The 17,410-nt window shown below is 47.5% G+C and overlaps 1 protein-coding gene across 1 annotated transcript in view; it reads left to right on the top strand.

The window, feature by feature from the left end:
- Positions 1-17,163, top strand: part of OPRD1 (opioid receptor delta 1) — a 31,848-nt gene extending 14,685 nt beyond the window's left edge. The window contains exons 2-3 of the mRNA XM_019432506.2: positions 13,758-14,107; positions 16,463-17,163. Coding sequence (XP_019288051.2) covers positions 13,758-14,107; positions 16,463-17,004 — 892 coding nt within the window. The 3' untranslated portion in view covers positions 17,005-17,163. The remainder of the gene's footprint in view (positions 1-13,757; positions 14,108-16,462) is intronic.
- Positions 17,164-17,410: the final 247 nt, after the last annotated feature.

Genomic DNA, 17,410 nt, shown 5'->3' with positions numbered 1-17,410 from the left:
TGCCAAGCAGTGTGCTAGGGACATCATAAGCATGAACTCATTTGGTACTCACCACACCCTCCTGAGGAAGGATCATTATTCCCAGTTCGCAGAAGAGCAGACTGAGGCTCGGGACAAGTTAGAACTTGCTCAAGGTTGTACAGTTAGTTAGAGACAGGGCTGAGGCTTAAATCTAGGTGTACCTGGTGCCAAAGGCCATGCTTCTCTCTGGGCTGCACCTTTACTCACTTAGTTTTCTAGGGCTGCCCTAACAAATTAACATGGACTTAAAACAACAGAAATGTATTCTGTCACAGTTCTAGAGGCCAAGAGTCCACAAGGTGTCTGCAGGGCGGTGCTTCCTCTGAAGGCGCTTGGGAAGAGTCCTTGCTTGCCTCCTCCTCCAGCTTCTGGTGGCTCCAGGCCTGCCTTGTGGCTGCATCACCCCAGCCTCTGCTTCTGTCTGCACCTTTACAAGGACACCTGTCACTGGCGTTATAGCCCACCCAGAGAATCCAGGATGGTCTCATCTCCAGATCCTTAATTATGTCTGCAAAGACTCCTTTTCCAAGTAAATTCAGTACATTCACAGGCCCTAAGGGTTGGGACATGGAATTGTCTTTCTCGGGGCCACCATTCCACCCACCACAGTTATTAAAGGCTTGGTGGTGACAGTATCTCTGCTGAGCCCCTGGCCCACGGTGCGGATGTGCAGGGGGCAGGGAATTTCTGGAGCAGTTCAGAAGGAGAAGGAGATGAACAGAGTTGTGAGCTGAGGAGACCCACCTGGGGACCTGTGTGAAAGGGGGTGCAGCCTAAGCTGATGCCCCACCAGCAGTGATGAGTGAGGTAGGAAACACTGGAAACCTCATCTGGGTATGGGCAGAATGCAGCCAGTCACGAGGCAGAAACCTGGACACCTGTCCGCAGAGGCCAGCCCTGCTTGCTGGGGCATATGTCCACATTAATGGATTTGAGGTTTTAGATCCCACCGAAAATGGATTTGGCCTCACTTACTTGCTTAGAGAGATGGGAGGAGGCCAGGCCTGAGCACCATCTGTGTGCCTGCCATGTGGCTTACCTGCATCATCTCTGGTCCTCCGTTAACCCAAGAGGAGGGTATCCTATTTACTCAGATAGTCAGGAGCGTACCTGAGGGCTCCAGGTACGGCCCTGTGATGCTGAGAAGGCAGCTAACCAACCGGCCATAACAGCTCACATGGACTGAGCACTTACTTGTAACTCTGATCTCACCAGAGCTGGATGAGGTGCATACTGGTTTTTCTTTTTAATTTTTTTAATGTTTATTTATTTTTGAGAGAGACAGGAGAGAGCACGAGCAGGGGAGGGGCAGAGAGAGGGAGAGAATCTCTGAGAGGGGGCAGAATCTGAAGCAGGCCCCAGGGGGGCCCAACATGGGGCTCAAACTCACGAACTGTGAGATCATGACCTGAGCCGAAGTCAGATGCTTAACCGACGGAGCCACAATTGAGATGTGTACTGTTAATACCTCCTATTTTCCAACAGTCAGAAGGGAGAAGGGTTAGTTTTAGATGCTGTGATTCCATGAGCAGAACGGGGAAAAATAGTACTGGGTGAAAAAGAGGGAGCCCTTAGTTCCAACAAAGAGAGAGAGAACTTGCTTACCCTGTGAGTCGTCCCAACAGTGGGCTGGACTGTGCCTGCAGGTGGTGAGTTCCCCCTCTCTGGGCACACTCAAGCAGAAACTGCAAGGCCATTTGTCTGGAGTGCCTTAGAAGGAATGCCCGTGTCACTGTAAAGGTTCCTTCCAGCTCTGAGATTCTAGGAATCTTTTTCCCAAGGAGACCAACAGATATCTGAGTGCACAAAGGTGTTTATCATAACATTATTTATAATAACAAAAAAGTGGAAACAACGTCCATATCTTTCAATAGGGAATTTATTAAATTATTTCATGCAGGAGCTTCAGTGTCCATAAGTGAGACTAGACCCAGCCTGCAGTCTGTTTTTCTGTGGTCCTTGAGCTAAAAACAGTTTTTATGCTTTGAAAGGGTTGTAAAAGAACAAAACAAGAATATGCAACAGAGATCTTATGTGGCCTGAAAGCCTAAAATATTTACCCTCTGGCCCTTTACAGAAAAAGTCTGTTGACCTCTGGGTTAGAATAACAGTCCGTCATCAAAAATTATATTAATTTGTATCTATGGATATAGAGAGATGGTCACAGCATACTTTTGAGAGAAAGAAACAGGTTATGTAACAGTATTAGAGCAAGATCCCATTTATATAAAACAGGGTATGAGTGTTTGCAAGTTACCTGTAACAATGGTCTGTAATGTTAATAGTGGTTTTAAATTTTCTTTATTAAATGATTTCTGTATTATTTGAACATTTTATAGTGAGCAGCTATTATTTTTGAGATCTCAAAAAGCATTCGGAACAAAATTGATTCTAAATACTCCAGCAAACCATGCTGTTTGGAACCAAATGTGTTTTGATCTAGGCTGAAGCCATTTTGTTTGATTTGTCCCTCAGGTGCCACAAGGTTGGATCGGACTGAGGGTGGTGCTCCTACCTTGTTGCTGTTATTGTTTTTCTTTTCAGGTCTCTTGCCCCCACTTTGATCCCCATGGGCTGTGGTGTCTTAAGTGGAGAAAATACCCCTCCGTTTAGTTAGAAACAAATTAGCTGCTTTGGATAAATGATCTGACATTTCCCTTCGCCACGGCAGATCTGAGTCACTTCAGATTCAGGGCAAACAGGGTCAGGCTCAGGTGTCCTTCAGGGAACCTGGGTTGGTCTGGGTTGAGGATAGAAGTGAGGAGGAGGTGGGGAGGAAGAATTGGCTCAGTGTGAGCTCTTCAGTCTGTGGCTGGTTCCTTTCAAGGATTAGGCACCTGGACTCCTCCGTCCCACTGGGCCTCCTCCAGTAAACCCTGTGTCTCCTCTGACCTGGCCCTGTGCTGAGACCTGGGATACCGCATGGAGGGGACACAGTTCCTGCCTGAAGGGTGCCCCAGTCTAGTGTGGAAGACACACAATGACATTTATTTCATTGACAAATGGGTTTTGAGCACATTATTATTTGTACTAGGAACTGCTGTAGGTTCTAGGTACATAGTGGTGAGCATGAGAAACACCATGCCTTTAGAGAGCTTATATTTTAATTGTCAACAAGAGTATGTGAGGGGGGCACAGAGTATTTTGGGTCCATGGGAGAGAAGCTGAAACCAAAGTTAAAATGAAGGTGCCGGGTTTTCAGGGAAAAGCACTCCATTTGAATCTCCACTCAGTCTCTTTCTGACTCTGCAACCTTGCTCCTTTACTGCCCTCTGTTAATTGAGAATAATAAATACTTTCTACCCTGTGGGGGTGTTGGGAGGACTAAATGATGGAAAATGTTTTCCCCATGCCTGGAACATCTTCTGTGTCCAATAAATGTCCAATAAATAAATAGATAATAAATCTAGTAAAAAAAAAAAAAGAGGGGGGGCACCTGGGTGGCTCAGTTGGTTAAGTGCCCAACTTTGGTTCAGGTCATAAACTCAAGGTTCGTGAGTTTGAGCCCTGCGTCGGGCTCAGTGCTGACAGCTGGGAGCCTGGAGCTTGCTTCACATTCTGGGTCTCTCTCTCTGTCCCTCCCCTGCTCTCAATCTGTCTGTCTCTCAAAAATAAAGATTAAAAAAAAAAAAAGAAACAAAACTCAGGTGTACAGAGTATGTAAAATCATGCCCGGCACATTGTGCTTGTCTGTAAATGCTGGTTGCCACCCCCTTGTGACCAGAGGTGTACGTTTAGTTCTGAATTGACCTCTCTTCCTCATGTGTCGCCATCGTGCCTATGACATTGTTCTGAGGGTTGTGGGTTTGTCTCTCCCAACCCGACCCGGACTGTGAGCAGATTGTCTCCACACCCCCAGACCATAGCAGGGTGCAGGAATGTGTGAAAAACAGGACGCTGTGGAGCTAGCCCACGTCCAGATGTTTACTCCACTTGGTCTTGGCCTCCAGGCTGGGCCCCTCTCCCTGGCTACTGTTTGATGAGCTAGTGCAGGTGGCAGGGAGGCTGGGGGACAGTGAACAGCAAAGTGCAGAGACCAGATCTAAGGCTGCATCCCATTGCTGGCACTTTTGAGCCGCGTGACTTTGGGCGAGCCGTCCATCTTAGCTCGTCTGTGGAGTGAGGACGGAATTAGCACTCAGGGCTGCAGTGAGAAGGAAATGAAGTCATGCAGTCACTGGTTTGGCATGGTGCCTGGCCCATGAAGGAAAAGACACACAGAGAATATCGCTTAAAGAACACAAACAACCGACCCAAAGCTGTCAGACCCGTCCCATGCAGGCCTTGCACGAAGGAGGGAGTGTTTTAACCTTCTGAGCACCAGGCACTAAGATAGCAGCCACTCTAACCAAGTGCGTGGCTTTCCCCGGGGGTGAAAATTCTTACTAGGGGTTTGTCAGCTGAGAAGTGCAGCTCTCCAGAGGTGCAGGAGCATGTATGGACAATGTGCTTCAGGCACAGAGCACACCCGGTCTCCATCAGGTTGAGGTGGTGATGATCTTCCCTGCCAATGGGGCTTGTCCGACAAATGATGGAATGGGTTTAAGGCTGTGGAATGAACGTGACCGGCCACTCCGTGCTTCGTAGAAAGGGGGCTTCACTGAGGACTGAGAAACTAGATCATTATCCTTCTTTGTAGAGAGCAAACTCCCCTAGCAGCTGTGTAATTCAAGATGACCTAATGGAGGGTTTTGACTTAGAAGAAAAGCAAAGGATTTCCCAGGGCATCTTACAGTCAGTAGAGGTTTGCCAGGCTTACTATCCTCACCCCCAGAGGTGGACCCAATGGGAACCTTATGAGAAAAAAGCAGAATAGTATGAGGGGAAAAAGAACCCCAAGGGCTGTCAGTTCTTGTCTACACGCCGGCCAGTAAGCTAGATACTTTCACATGTGTTGCTCCTAAAAAGCCAGTTACTCTGAAATTGCCAACAAGGACACAGGTTCAGAGAGGTGAAGTAATAAACCAAGATCTAAAGGATTCCCACACCACACTCCTAAACTTAGAAAACAGACACAATAACAGCACTCTATGATTCACTTTTTTAAAATTATGGTAAAATACAAGTAACATAAAATTCACCATTTTAACGAATTGTAAGTACGTTAAGTACATTCACATTGTTGTGCAGCCATTTCCACCATCCGTCTCCAGAACTTTTTCATCTTCCCAAACTGAAACTCCCTCCCCATTAAATAAGACCCCCCCCCCTCCTCCAGCTCCTGATAACCACTTTCCGCCTCTATGAATCTGACTACTCTAAGTGCCTCATTATGACTGGAGTCACAGAGGTTTTTGCCCTTTTGTCACTGGCTTATTTCACTCGGTACAGTGTCCTCAGGGTTCATGCATGTTGTAGCATGTGTCAGAATTTTCTTCCTTAAAAAGGAACGTTCTGTTGGATGTATAGACCACATCTTGTTTATCCATTCATTTGTCAATAGATACTTGGGTTGTTTCCACCTTTTGGCTATTATGAATGTGCTACTTTGAATGTATATAGATACCTCTTGGAGACCCTGTTTTAATGCTTTGGGTATGTACCCAGAAGTGGAATTGCTGGACCATATGGCAATTCTGTTTTCAGGTTTTTTAAGGAATCGCTATTGCTGTTTTCCCACAGTGGCTACACCATTTTATATTCCCACGAACAGTACCAATTTCTCCACATCCTTGTCAACACTTGACATTTTTTTTAATGTTTATTTTTGAGGAGGGGCAGAGAGAGAGGGCCAGAGGATCTGAAGCGGTCTCTGTGCTGACAGCAGAGAGCCCACCTCAGGGCTCAAACTCACAAACTGTGAGATCCTGACCTGAGCCAAAGTCGGACTCTTAACTGACTGACCCACCCAGACATCCCTCTGTTTTTGTTTTTGTTTGTTTGTTTTTTTTAATAGTCATCCTAATAGGTATCAAGTGGTATCTTATTGTGGTTTTGATTTGCATTTTCCTGGTGATTAATGATGTTGGGCATCTTTTCATGTGCTTATTGGTCATTTTGATATCTTTAGAGAAATGTCTATTTTTGCCCAAGTTTTTAATCCAGTTGTTTTTTTGCAAGTTTTTGCATTTTTTGCAAGTTTTTTGCCCAATTTTTAAACCAGTTGTTTGGTTTTTTTTTTTTTTTTTTTGAAGGATTGAGTTGTAGAAGTTCTTTATATATGTTGCATATTAAGCCCTTATCAGGTATGTGATTTACAAATATTTTCTCTCAGTCTGTGTGGGACCTTTTCATTCTATTGATAGCATACTTTGATGCATCAAGTTGTTTAATTTGAATGCAGTCCAGTTTACCTGTTTTTCTTTTATTGCCTGTGATTTTGGTGTCATATCCAAGAAATCATTGCCAAATCCAGCATCATGTAGCTTTTCCTCCTATATTTTCTTCTAAGAGCTTTATAGTTTTAGCTCTTACATTTAAGTCTTTCATCCATTTTTTTAGTTAGTTAGTTAGTTAATTAATTAATTTATTTATTTACTTATTTATTTAGAGAGGGAGAGAGAGAATGCATGCATGAGCAGGGAAGCGGCACAGAGAGAGAGAGAGAGAGAGAGAGAGAGAGAGAGAAAGGGAGAATACCAAGCAGGCTCTGCACTATCAGAGCAGAGCCTGATGCGGGGCCCAAATTCATGAACCATGCAATCATGACCGGAGCTGAAATCAACAGTTGGATGCTTAACCAACTGAGCCACCCAGGTGCCCAGTCTTTCATCCATTGAGTTAATTTTTTATATGGCATAAGGTAAGGATCTAATGTCATATCTACAGCTTTTTGAAATAGGAAAAAAAATTAGACACCAACAGTAGGGTTTTGAGGGGTGGGGCAGTAAATGATTTATCTTTCTAGAAAGTTCAGTCTCTCACCCAGTCTTGCTCTTCCCTTCATCTAGCCTCCACACAGTAGTCGAAGTGATCTTTTAAGAAACACGCACAAATCAAACCACATCACTGTCTTGCTTAAAATCTCCAATGGCTTCCTGTTGCACTCAGAATAAAATCCAAACTTCCTGCTGTGCATGACTTGACCCCTGCTGACTTCCTGCTACATCTTCTGTTGCTTCCTCTTGGGCTTACTGCCATTTAGTCACACTTAATTTCTGATCTTTCCTGCAGCTCACTGAGCTTTTTGCTGCCACAGGGCCTTTACACATGCTGTTCTTTCTGCCTAAAACAACCTACCTCCTTATCTTCACATGGCTGACTCCTTGTTCTTTCCAACCTGGTAGAAATGTCACCTTGTCTTAATCAGCTCAAACTGCCATAACAAAATACCATAGACTGGTCGGCCTAAACAACAGAAATTTATTTTCTCACAGTTCAGGAAGCTGAAAATGGGAGATGAAGGTGCCAGCATGGTCAGTTTCTGATGAGAGCTCTTTTTCTGGCTTCTAGGTGGCCACTTTCTTGCTGTGTCCTCATTTGGCAAGAAGAGAGGGCAGGGGAAGGAGAGGGAGAGAGGAGCAAGCTCTCAAGTGTCTCTTATAATTCAGTTCATAGCACACATTCTCAGAGAAGCCACTGTTGACCTTCCAATCGAAGCCAGATTCCTTCCACAAACCCCCCTCACACTCCCTCTGGGTAGTGTCCATGACCATACCCTGTTCTTATTCTTCATGGTAGAGCCATAATAGTGAGTAACTGTACATTAATCAGTGCAGCAATTTGTTTAATGTCTGTCTCCTCCCTGAGACCATAAATTTCAAGAAACTAGACTGTCATCCTCACTCCTGTATTCCTTATTCAGTGCCTGGAACATACCAGATGCTTGATTATTAATCAATAATCTACCTGTTGGAAGAGTGAACAAACCTGAACCTGTAGTGAGTTCACATTCCTTGACTTTTTCACTAACTCTGGGCAGGGGAGGGGGGCAGGAAGGAAGGTAACATGCACTAAAGGGCAGTATAAAAAAGTCATTACCACATGTTGGCACTAGACTGCATGAATTAAATACCAGCTCTACTCCTTACTGGTCATGTGACTGTGGGCAAGTCACTTCATCTCTTGTGCCTCAGTTTATGTTCCTGAAGAGATGTCAACACCTATTTGGATGATGCAGAGCAATTCGAAGGGTAGTGCCAGGCTGAGCAGGGGTGAGGTATATAACTGAAAACAGGCGCAGGGGATGGATTATCTATAGAGGGAGCATTGAGACCCTTAGGCCCCCCACTCTTGTACCCTGCACACTCAGGTGACTAATGCTCCACTCTGCAGGAGGTTAAGGGTTTTTGCCTCAAGTTAAGCTGGAGGAACTCTGAACTTGGGCCCAGCAGACACAGAAAGGATCAGAGTGAGGTACCAAATGGAAAGTGGGGGATCCACAGACTTCCTCTCCAGCTCTGCTACCATAATCCTGACAGCCAGAAGTATGCTCCCCAGGCAGGAGGTTAGAAGACTTTTTCTCAAGGTCCCAGAGAAGAGACATGCTGACATTGATATTTAGATGTTTCCCAATATAAAAGCTTGGTTTCTGCTTAGTCCCCCTACAGTGAGGCGCAGCAGTTGACAGGAGCCCCACACTGATGCACACATGCACACATGTGCGCATGTGCACACACACACACACACACACACACACACACACACACACACACAGCTGCCAATTAGTTATTTAGTGCTTTACTCAAAGATCAACCTTAGTCACATATCACTAGATGTTTGAAGGAAGTCTCCAGGATAAAAGAGGGAGGCCAAAGTAGACAAATAAATAGAAATGTTTGAAGCAAATAGTGCAGTGAGCAGAAGAAAATACAAAACAGAAATTATTAGTATCCTCAGAGAGATAAGAGAAGATATTGTATCCATGAAATAGGATGCTATAAATGCTATATAAAAAAGAAATAATAAAAGAAAGAGAAATGACACTGGGAAAATAAAACATGAGAGCCAAAATAAAATAAAAAAGTCAATAGAAAGGTTGAGAGGTAATGAAAAGTAAATTTCCCAGAGGATGTACCAAAAAGACAAAGAGATGGAAAATAGGAAAGATAAGAAAATTAAAGGATCAATCAAGAGGCCCAATATCTGACTGACAATTTTCTAGGGATTCCAGGGAAAGCAGAAGGGAGTTAATCATCAAAGATATGAAGTGAGGATATTTCATATTGAAGGACATGAATCTTCAGAATGAGAGGGACCAATGCAAATGAAAAACAACCACCCTAAGGCATCTCATTACAAAATATCAGAATACCAGGGATAAAGGGAAGACCCTAAATGTTTTGAAGGTGGAGAGAACAGATTATATACACATCACCAAGAATCAGAATGGTTTCAGATACCTCAGTGGCAACACTTGAAGCTAGAAGATGAGGGAGCCATGCCTTCAAAATTCTGGTGGAAAACTATTTCCAACTTATTGTTCCATATACAGTCAAATCAGAAGTGAGGATAGAATAAAGACATTCTCAGACATGTGTAAATGGGTATAAAAAGGGTATAAAATTTTACTTCCTATGTGTCCTTTCTTAGGAAGTGACTAGAAGAGGTGTTTCACTAAAATGAGGGCATAATCCAAGATAGAAAAGACTTGCAAACCAGGAATCAGGCTCTTCAGCACAGGAGGACAGCTATGCAGCTGGCCTAGAAAGCAACTAGTCCCAAATTAAAAGGGAGGAGGAAGATTCCAGGAGGTGAGTCACTAGCAAAACAAAAGGAACTGATAGATTATGTGACTGTGTAGAAAAAGCATTTTACAAGTCTGCTGGAATGTTTGAGGAGATTTCACAATATGTACATAGAACTAAGCAAATGAGGAAAAAATAGGCAATTGTCAACTCCAGGAAAACCAAAAATATGTACAGAGAAATAAACTTAATTATAGTATACCATTTGGTTCAGCAATGGGCAATATCTATAAAGTAGTAAGAATGTAAACCCCAAAAAAGAGATATTATACCCCAGATTTTAAATTAACTAAAAATTTAGAAGTTGTGATAAAACTATATTGAACAGATGGAGACAGGAAATGGAGCTGGGTAGTGTAAGAGAATTAATACTCATCTAGTGTATTAGGGGTTGTGGAGGACATTACTAGTATTCACTAATATCTGAATATCTGGTTTTCCTTGCTTCTGGGCACATAGAAGACTGTACTTCTCAACCCCTTGTCATTGGGTGGGGCCACGTGACTAGTTCTGGTCAGTCACCTGCAGCTGTTTCTTTTCCCTCTGTGTTAATCAAGGAGGACTTGGGTTAAGATGGCAGAGCCACAAGTCTGAAACGAACTGGCATTGCCTTATGGAATATGGAAATGAACTGGCATTGCCTGGAGACACTGCATGGACTCTGAAAGGATAAGAAATAAACTTATTATTGTGTGAAGCCACTGAAATATTTGTTACTGCTGTGTAGCCTGGCTTAACTGATACAAACTTCAACACATACTGTCTAAAACTGATAAATTAAGAAATAGCCAACTATGCATATTACTTAGAATTATGGAGATAATCACTAGAAGAATAATTAAACATATTAAAAATGTTGCCTCTGGGGAGCAGGAAAGAGGAGTTAGGAACCTGTTTTCATTTATAGTACTATATGACTTTTTTACACAAAGTAATTTGTAATTGCATTACATTGGCAAAGATAAAATTTTATAAAAATCTGTGTGTGTGTGTGTGTGTGTGTGTGTGTGTGTGTGTGTTGGAAGGATTCCCACCAAACCATTACAGTGGCTTTCCTTAGCAGGAAGGACATGCTAGACTGGGCATCTGAGGAACTACAGATCTGGTGGGACTTGGAAGGCACTATGGGGAAGGAGTCTACCCCATTGGAATGCCAGTCTGAGGGATTTGATTTTCATCCAGATGGCAATGGAGAGTCGTGGAAGAGTAATAAGCCGTAGAGTTTTCTGAGCAAATCTACTTTTGTAGTGAGCACCCTGACTTACCTGGACGATGAATTGTGGGAGAGGGAGGAGGCTGCATGGTCTCCGTGAAAGCCTGGACTAAGACCTGCACACAAACAAATGTCTATCAAGGGCCTGCTGTTTGCCAGGTGCTGTTGGTATGCCCAGCCATGCAGCAGGGAACAAAATGGACCAAGTCCCCTGCCTTTCGGGGAGATTACATGGGTGAGAGAGGCAAACGGAGAGAAAAGAAGTATAAGTCAGGTGGTGGCTCATGCTACAAAGAAAAATGAAGCAGTTTAAGGAGACGGAGAGATGGTGGGGAGAGGGGTATTTAGACAGGGCGGCCAGGCGTGGCCTCTCTGTGGAGGTGACATTCGAATAGAGTCCTGAATTAAGGGAAGGAGCAAGTCATGCAAAATGTGGGGTTCCAGGCCGAAGGAAGAGCAGTCCAGAGGACCTGAGGTGGGAATGGGCTTGCTGTGCCCCAAGGAACCGCAGAGAGGCCAATGGGGTGGGGGCGGGGCACATCTGGCAAGGGGAAAGTTCTGGGAGCCGAGGCCCTGAGAGGTGGTAGGAACCAGTTCATGGAATATGGAGAGAACCCCAGGGAGCTCTTGGGGGGCGTTGAGAGCAGGAGAACGGCATGATTTGTCCCAGGAGGCCAGTAGGGCCAGGCTTGGCAGTCGGTTAGTTGAGGAGGATGTGGGGGCACTGGTTAGGACGGGAGCCTCTGGGGCTCTGCCCAGCAGTCAGTGCGGTGCCACTCAGCCCTGCCTGGACCAGCTACAGCAGCTTCATCACCCACTTCCCAGCATCCCAGCCCCCTCTGGGAATTGAAGGATCCTCACAAATCAAAATAGCAGGCAAAGAACAGCTGCTAATTGTTCTGCGTAAAAGAAGCGAAATTAGACGAGTCAGCTGTGGGGTTGAGACCGCCTCCCACACAGCTGTGATCCCGCACCCCGCTGAAGACAGGCTTCCCGAGACTTGCAATTCTGCTGTCTCTGAGCAAAACTTTCTGCCTCTCCAGCCCTGGGGCAAATGACAGCTATTCGGGGAGGGAGTGAGACAGATGCTGGCCCTGGAGGACAATGAGAGAGTCCATTTTTTTTTTTTTTTTTTTAACTGAAAAAAATCAGTCCCTTCATGAAGGAAGAGATTTCGCTGATACGAATTAATTCAGTCATTTAAAACACATTGGGGGCACTCAGTGTGCATTCATTGCACGTTCTCACAGTTGCCACAACGGTGTCCTGGGTACCCAGGGCCAGCGTGGTAGCAGGGGGTTTCTAGAGGGGTGGACGCAGGCAGTGTGGTTCCACCTTTGGGGCAGAGTGGAAAGAGAGCACCGGTTTGGGAGTCAGGCGGTCTAAGTTCTCGCCTTGGCTCTGCCACTGTGGCTGTGTGATCTTGGGTGAGCCATGACCCCTCTCTGGGCTTCAGTTTCCCTGTCTTTTCTCAAGATGGGCTTTAGGCCACGTGGTGTTTCTCAAACTTCAGAGCCCATAAGAATCACTTGCGGGTGGTGCTTGTTAAAGATTTCTGGGACACCTGGCTGGCTCACATGGTAGAACATGTGATGTGACTTTTGATATCGGGGTTGTGAGTTCAAGCCCCACGTTGGGCCTAGAGCTTACTTTAAAAAAAAACAAAAACAAAAAAACAGATGAAGACTGCTAGGCCTGGGTGCCATAGATTCAGATTTTAGTAGGTCTGAGGTGGGGTCCAAGTCTGTACTTCTAGGAATTCTGAACGGAGTCCTTGGACCATACTTGCATAAAATCACTTTCCCTCAATCTCTCAAGGGCTCTTCCTGCTCTGAAATTTGAGGAGTCATTCGTGCAACTCTTCCCTGGGTTTCTCAGATCACTCTAGGGGCATGAAAGAAGTCCTATTCCCTGCCTCGGTGTACCTGTGTGTTTCTGCGCCGATCACATTGCACTGGGACAGTATTTCAGTGTATGCAGCCCCCGCTCCCCCCCTCCCCAGGATGTCCTGTGCCCACCACAGGCCCTGGTGCAGAGAGGGCCATGACGGAAATGTAGGCCAAACAAGCGGGCAGCTGTGGTGCAGGCAGCTGCATGGCAGCGTAGATCATGGAGGGATGTTTCAGGTGCAGGAAGGCTTAGTTGCAGACATCTGGCTTGGACACCGGGGCTCATGCCTTGGGTTGGATGTATGGGTGAGTCCAGCTGCATGGGGATAAGAAGGTCTGGAAGGAACCACAGGAAGGACTGGGAGCCCTGGTCGACCATACAGGGCATCCCAGGAGGTCCAAGGCCCCAGCCAGTCTGCTAGGCAGAGCTGGCCAGTCATATTTCCAAAAGGTCAGTGGAAGAAGCCAGAGGGTCAGGTCACTCTGGTATAGTCCCCAGCTTCATTGTTCACATATGAAGAATAATAACTATCATATAGTGAGCCCTTGCATGCTTTGGGCTCAGGGATACGTGCTGTATGATCTATGAACTCTATGAGGTTGGTAAAAGCATCACCCCCTTTTTACAATTTACAGACTCTGAGGCTTAGAGAGTTCAAATTACCAGCCCAGAGTCCCTCTGTTAATAACTAGTAGAAGCAGGGTTAGAACCTAGACCTGTTTTCCTCTGGAGCCCAGTTTTGTGTTTAACCATGTTGCTTAGTACCCCTCAGATGACAAAGGATTTTTTCCTAAAATACTTTCTGCCAAAGTCACCCACAGCCAGAGAAATCCTTTTGCATCTGTTATAGTGAGAAGGAGTGATGCTGAGTCAGAGTGTTTAGGGTTCTAGTCCCACCTCTGCCACTGACCTTCTGTGTGTGACTTTGGGCAAATCATTTCCTCTGAGTCTCATGTGAAACTGAAATCTGTGAAATGGGGACAATTACACACGCACTTCCTTTTAAGGTACACTAAGATGAAGACAGCCACCAACATCTATATCTTCAACCTGGCCCTGGCAGATGCACTGGCCACCAGCACACTGCCCTTCCAGAGTGCCAAGTACCTGATGGAGACATGGCCCTTTGGAGAACTGCTCTGCAAGGTTGTGCTCTCCATTGACTACTACAACATGTTCACCAGCATCTTCACACTCACCATGATGAGTGTCGACCGCTATATTGCTGTCTGCCACCCTGTCAAGGCCCTGGACTTCCGCACACCTGCCAAGGCCAAGCTGATCAACATCTGCATCTGGGTCCTGGCCTCAGGTGTTGGTGTACCCATCATGGTCATGGCCGTGACCCGCCCCCGGGGTGAGTGAGTGAAGAAGCTTTGGTACAGCCACTGATCACAGAAGGCAGCATGGGGGCTCCTGTGGGTATGCAGGCCACTTACTAGAGTGGATGTAGTTGGCTCCATACCAGTAGAGGTGTGCACTGCTGATCAAAGTGTGGGTGGCTGGCTAGTGAGAGGGTGCGTAGTCAACCAATTGGACATGAATGGTTGACTATTGTGACAATGGATGACCGGTCAGTGGTCAGATGGGTTGCTGGCCAACGGAAATTTATGAATGGGATGGTGGAGGGTTGATCTATGGGGATGTAGCAGCTGGCCAGGAGCATATGGATGACTGGCTTAAAGGGATATGGGTGGCCAATTGGGTGAGGGTGTCACTGACCAGGGAGCAGTGGAGGCCATAAGATCTACAGTCTCATCCCAAATGCCCTTCCACCCCAGTTTGAAAACCACTGGCCCAGATGACCAAAGCAAGCCCTAGAGAATGGCCGTTAGAGAATAACAGGTACATTTCCTCAGAGTAAAAATGGTAACTAGTTTAGTAACTACTTGTATCAGTCAGGGTGGCAGCTGTAACAAGCAATTCCCAAAGCTCAGTGCTTAACAGTATAGTTTATTTCTCACTCATATCACAGTCTAATGTGAATCAGAGGAGGAGGAGCTCTTATTCCACAGTTCTTCAGGAACCCAGGCTCCTAAAGATGGTTTTGGAATCCTCCACTGCTGGCATTTGGCCGGCAGATGAATATGGAGAAGGAGTGATAGAGTATGGCCAACATTTAGACGTTATGGCCCATCTCCTCCTAGTGATAGCTGGTTATGTGGCTCCTGCTTGACATAAGGAAGTGGGACAGAAAGTAGTTTTAACCATGTTAAAGACCTTGGTCACTAACCTATCTGAGCCACACTGTATCATGGGGTGTTGTGAGGATTAAATGAGGCTCTATGTGTAAAATACTCAGGACAAGGCAGGGATGCATCCAGAATCAGAGAGGTCAGGTGGCTTACTTAGGGTCACGTGGCTAGGCATTTGATGGAACTTGGCCTAGCACCCAAGGCTCCTGCCCTTATATCTGTTACTCCTATTGCCCCCTGAGTTGGAGGTTTGCAGAGGGTCGTGCTGTGGGTGGAAGGGGAATAGGTTTGGTGGGAGGCCTTTTGACCACCTTAACCATCACATACAGCTTCCCTGTAATTGGTCTTGACTCAGCAGCTGGGCCCCATTGCTCACTGCCAGCCTTCAGTTTATGGGCCATTAGCTGTAGCCCTGCTAGGGGCCAGACCAGATGGGCCTCCTCTCTCCGCACTCCATCCCCTGCACATCCTCCCCACTCAGCACTTGGTTCTGTATGCAGCTTGCTGTGTGACCTTGGACAAGTGCTGTTCCTCTCTGAGCCTTGTTCTGCCATCTGCACAATGAAGTCCTTGGACTCAGTCATCCCTGGGGGTCCTGCCATCCTGTTGTCCGGTGGACCCCCTCTGTGGATCCCCAGCACCCTTTCTACGACTCTCAGGATCCAAGTCCACAGCATGGCTCCTCAAATCCCAGAGTTCCAAGAGATCTTGGGAGCTCCCCAGGACAGTCTTAGGCCTGTTTCTGAATCCCAAAACATCCACTAAGGTGCTCATCCAGCCCACACCCACACTCCAGGAACAGGGAGCTCATTCCACCCTGGGTACACCTCTGGACAAACCTAGCAGTCAGCTCTTCTTGCCATTAAGCTGAGATCTGCCTCCCTGACCTAGCCCTGACTTCTGGACTCATATGTATCTGCCCCTCTGCCCTGTGACTACACCAAGAGCTTGAACCACCTTGTACTAATGTTTCACATGCCGTAGCCTATTGAATCCTTGCAACAACCCTGTGAGGTTTAAGTACTGTTATCAGTCCTACTTTGTGGAAGCTCTCCTAGAGGCTGAATAATTTGCCCAGGTTCACACCACAGGTTTAGTAAGGCCTGGGTTCTCTTAACTCATGCTCTCTAGGTCAGTCTTAGCAGTATTGTCCCCATTGCAGCTAGTCTGGAAATGGGTAGGGTGTTTTGAGTTCTCACAACAACTGGCATTTGGGGGCTTTGGGCTAAACTATATGATTACTGCTGGCCGTGGATGTAGAGGCTTTGGAAGGGACTGGAAGAAAATATAGAAAGGAGACCTCCTAGATTAGGGCCAATCCCGCTGGGGTCTTTAAGGATGAGTAGGAATTCATCAAGTACAGAAGTGTAAGAGGACATTCCAGACAGAAGAATTACCTTGAGCAAAGGCCAGGAGGAGGTGTGGGACCTGACCAAACCAAGAAGGGTAGCAAGCAGGCAGGGTATGCTCAGGCCCACACAACCCTCACCTCCTGTCTCTCCTTGTTTCCCCGGCAGACGGGGCAGTGGTATGCACGCTCCAGTTCCCCAGCCCCAGCTGGTACTGGGATACGGTGACCAAGATCTGCGTGTTCCTCTTCGCCTTCGTCGTGCCCATCCTCATCATCACCGTGTGCTACGGCCTGATGCTGCTGCGCCTGCGCAGCGTGCGCCTACTCTCGGGCTCCAAGGAGAAGGACCGAAGCTTGCGGCGCATCACGCGCATGGTGCTCGTGGTGGTGGGCGCCTTCGTGGTGTGCTGGGCGCCCATCCACATATTCGTCATCGTCTGGACGCTGGTGGACATCGACCGCCGCGACCCGCTCGTGGTGGCCGCGCTGCACCTGTGCATCGCTCTCGGCTACGCCAACAGCAGCCTCAACCCCGTGCTCTACGCCTTCCTGGACGAGAACTTCAAGCGCTGCTTCCGCCAGCTCTGCCGCATGCCCTGCGGCCGCCCGGAGCGGAGCAGCTTTAGCCGCGCCCGCGAAACCACGGCCCGCGAACGGGTCACCGCCTGCACCCCGTCCGACGGTCCCGGCGGGGGGGCGGCCGCGTGACCGCGCCGGCCCGCCCCGCCGCCGTCCTCCCACTCCCCGGGGTGACCTGGCCGACTCCCCGGGCTCGCAGGGGGCGGGGCCGCGACGCGGAGTGGGGCCGAACAGGGCCCCTGTTTTGGAGAAGGGGGCCGTGCTGGAGCGGAGGCAGGGGCCGAGAGACTGGAGCCCCCCGCGAGGGGAGTGGGGGGGCGGGGTGGAGCTCGGGTGTGGGGCGGGGCACGGGGCACGCAGCAAGGCGGTGGGGCGGTGCCTCCGGGCTGGCTGGGGGCGCGGTCGGCTTGGTGTTGGGTGCGAAGAGCTGGCGACCCTGGTGGAGCAGGGCCTGTGGCTCTGGAACTCGGCGGCTTAAACGGGGCCTCTGTGGTGAGCCAGCTTCCGGTTCTGGCCAGAGCAGGCTTGCTGGCCT

Source organism: Panthera pardus, unplaced genomic scaffold, assembly GCF_024362965.1.
Source record: "Panthera pardus isolate Hobbes unplaced genomic scaffold, ASM2436296v1 HiC_scaffold_11, whole genome shotgun sequence".
In the NCBI taxonomy this organism is placed as follows: Eukaryota; Metazoa; Chordata; class Mammalia; order Carnivora; family Felidae; genus Panthera; species Panthera pardus.
This window is presented reverse-complemented; position numbering and strand designations above follow the sequence as displayed.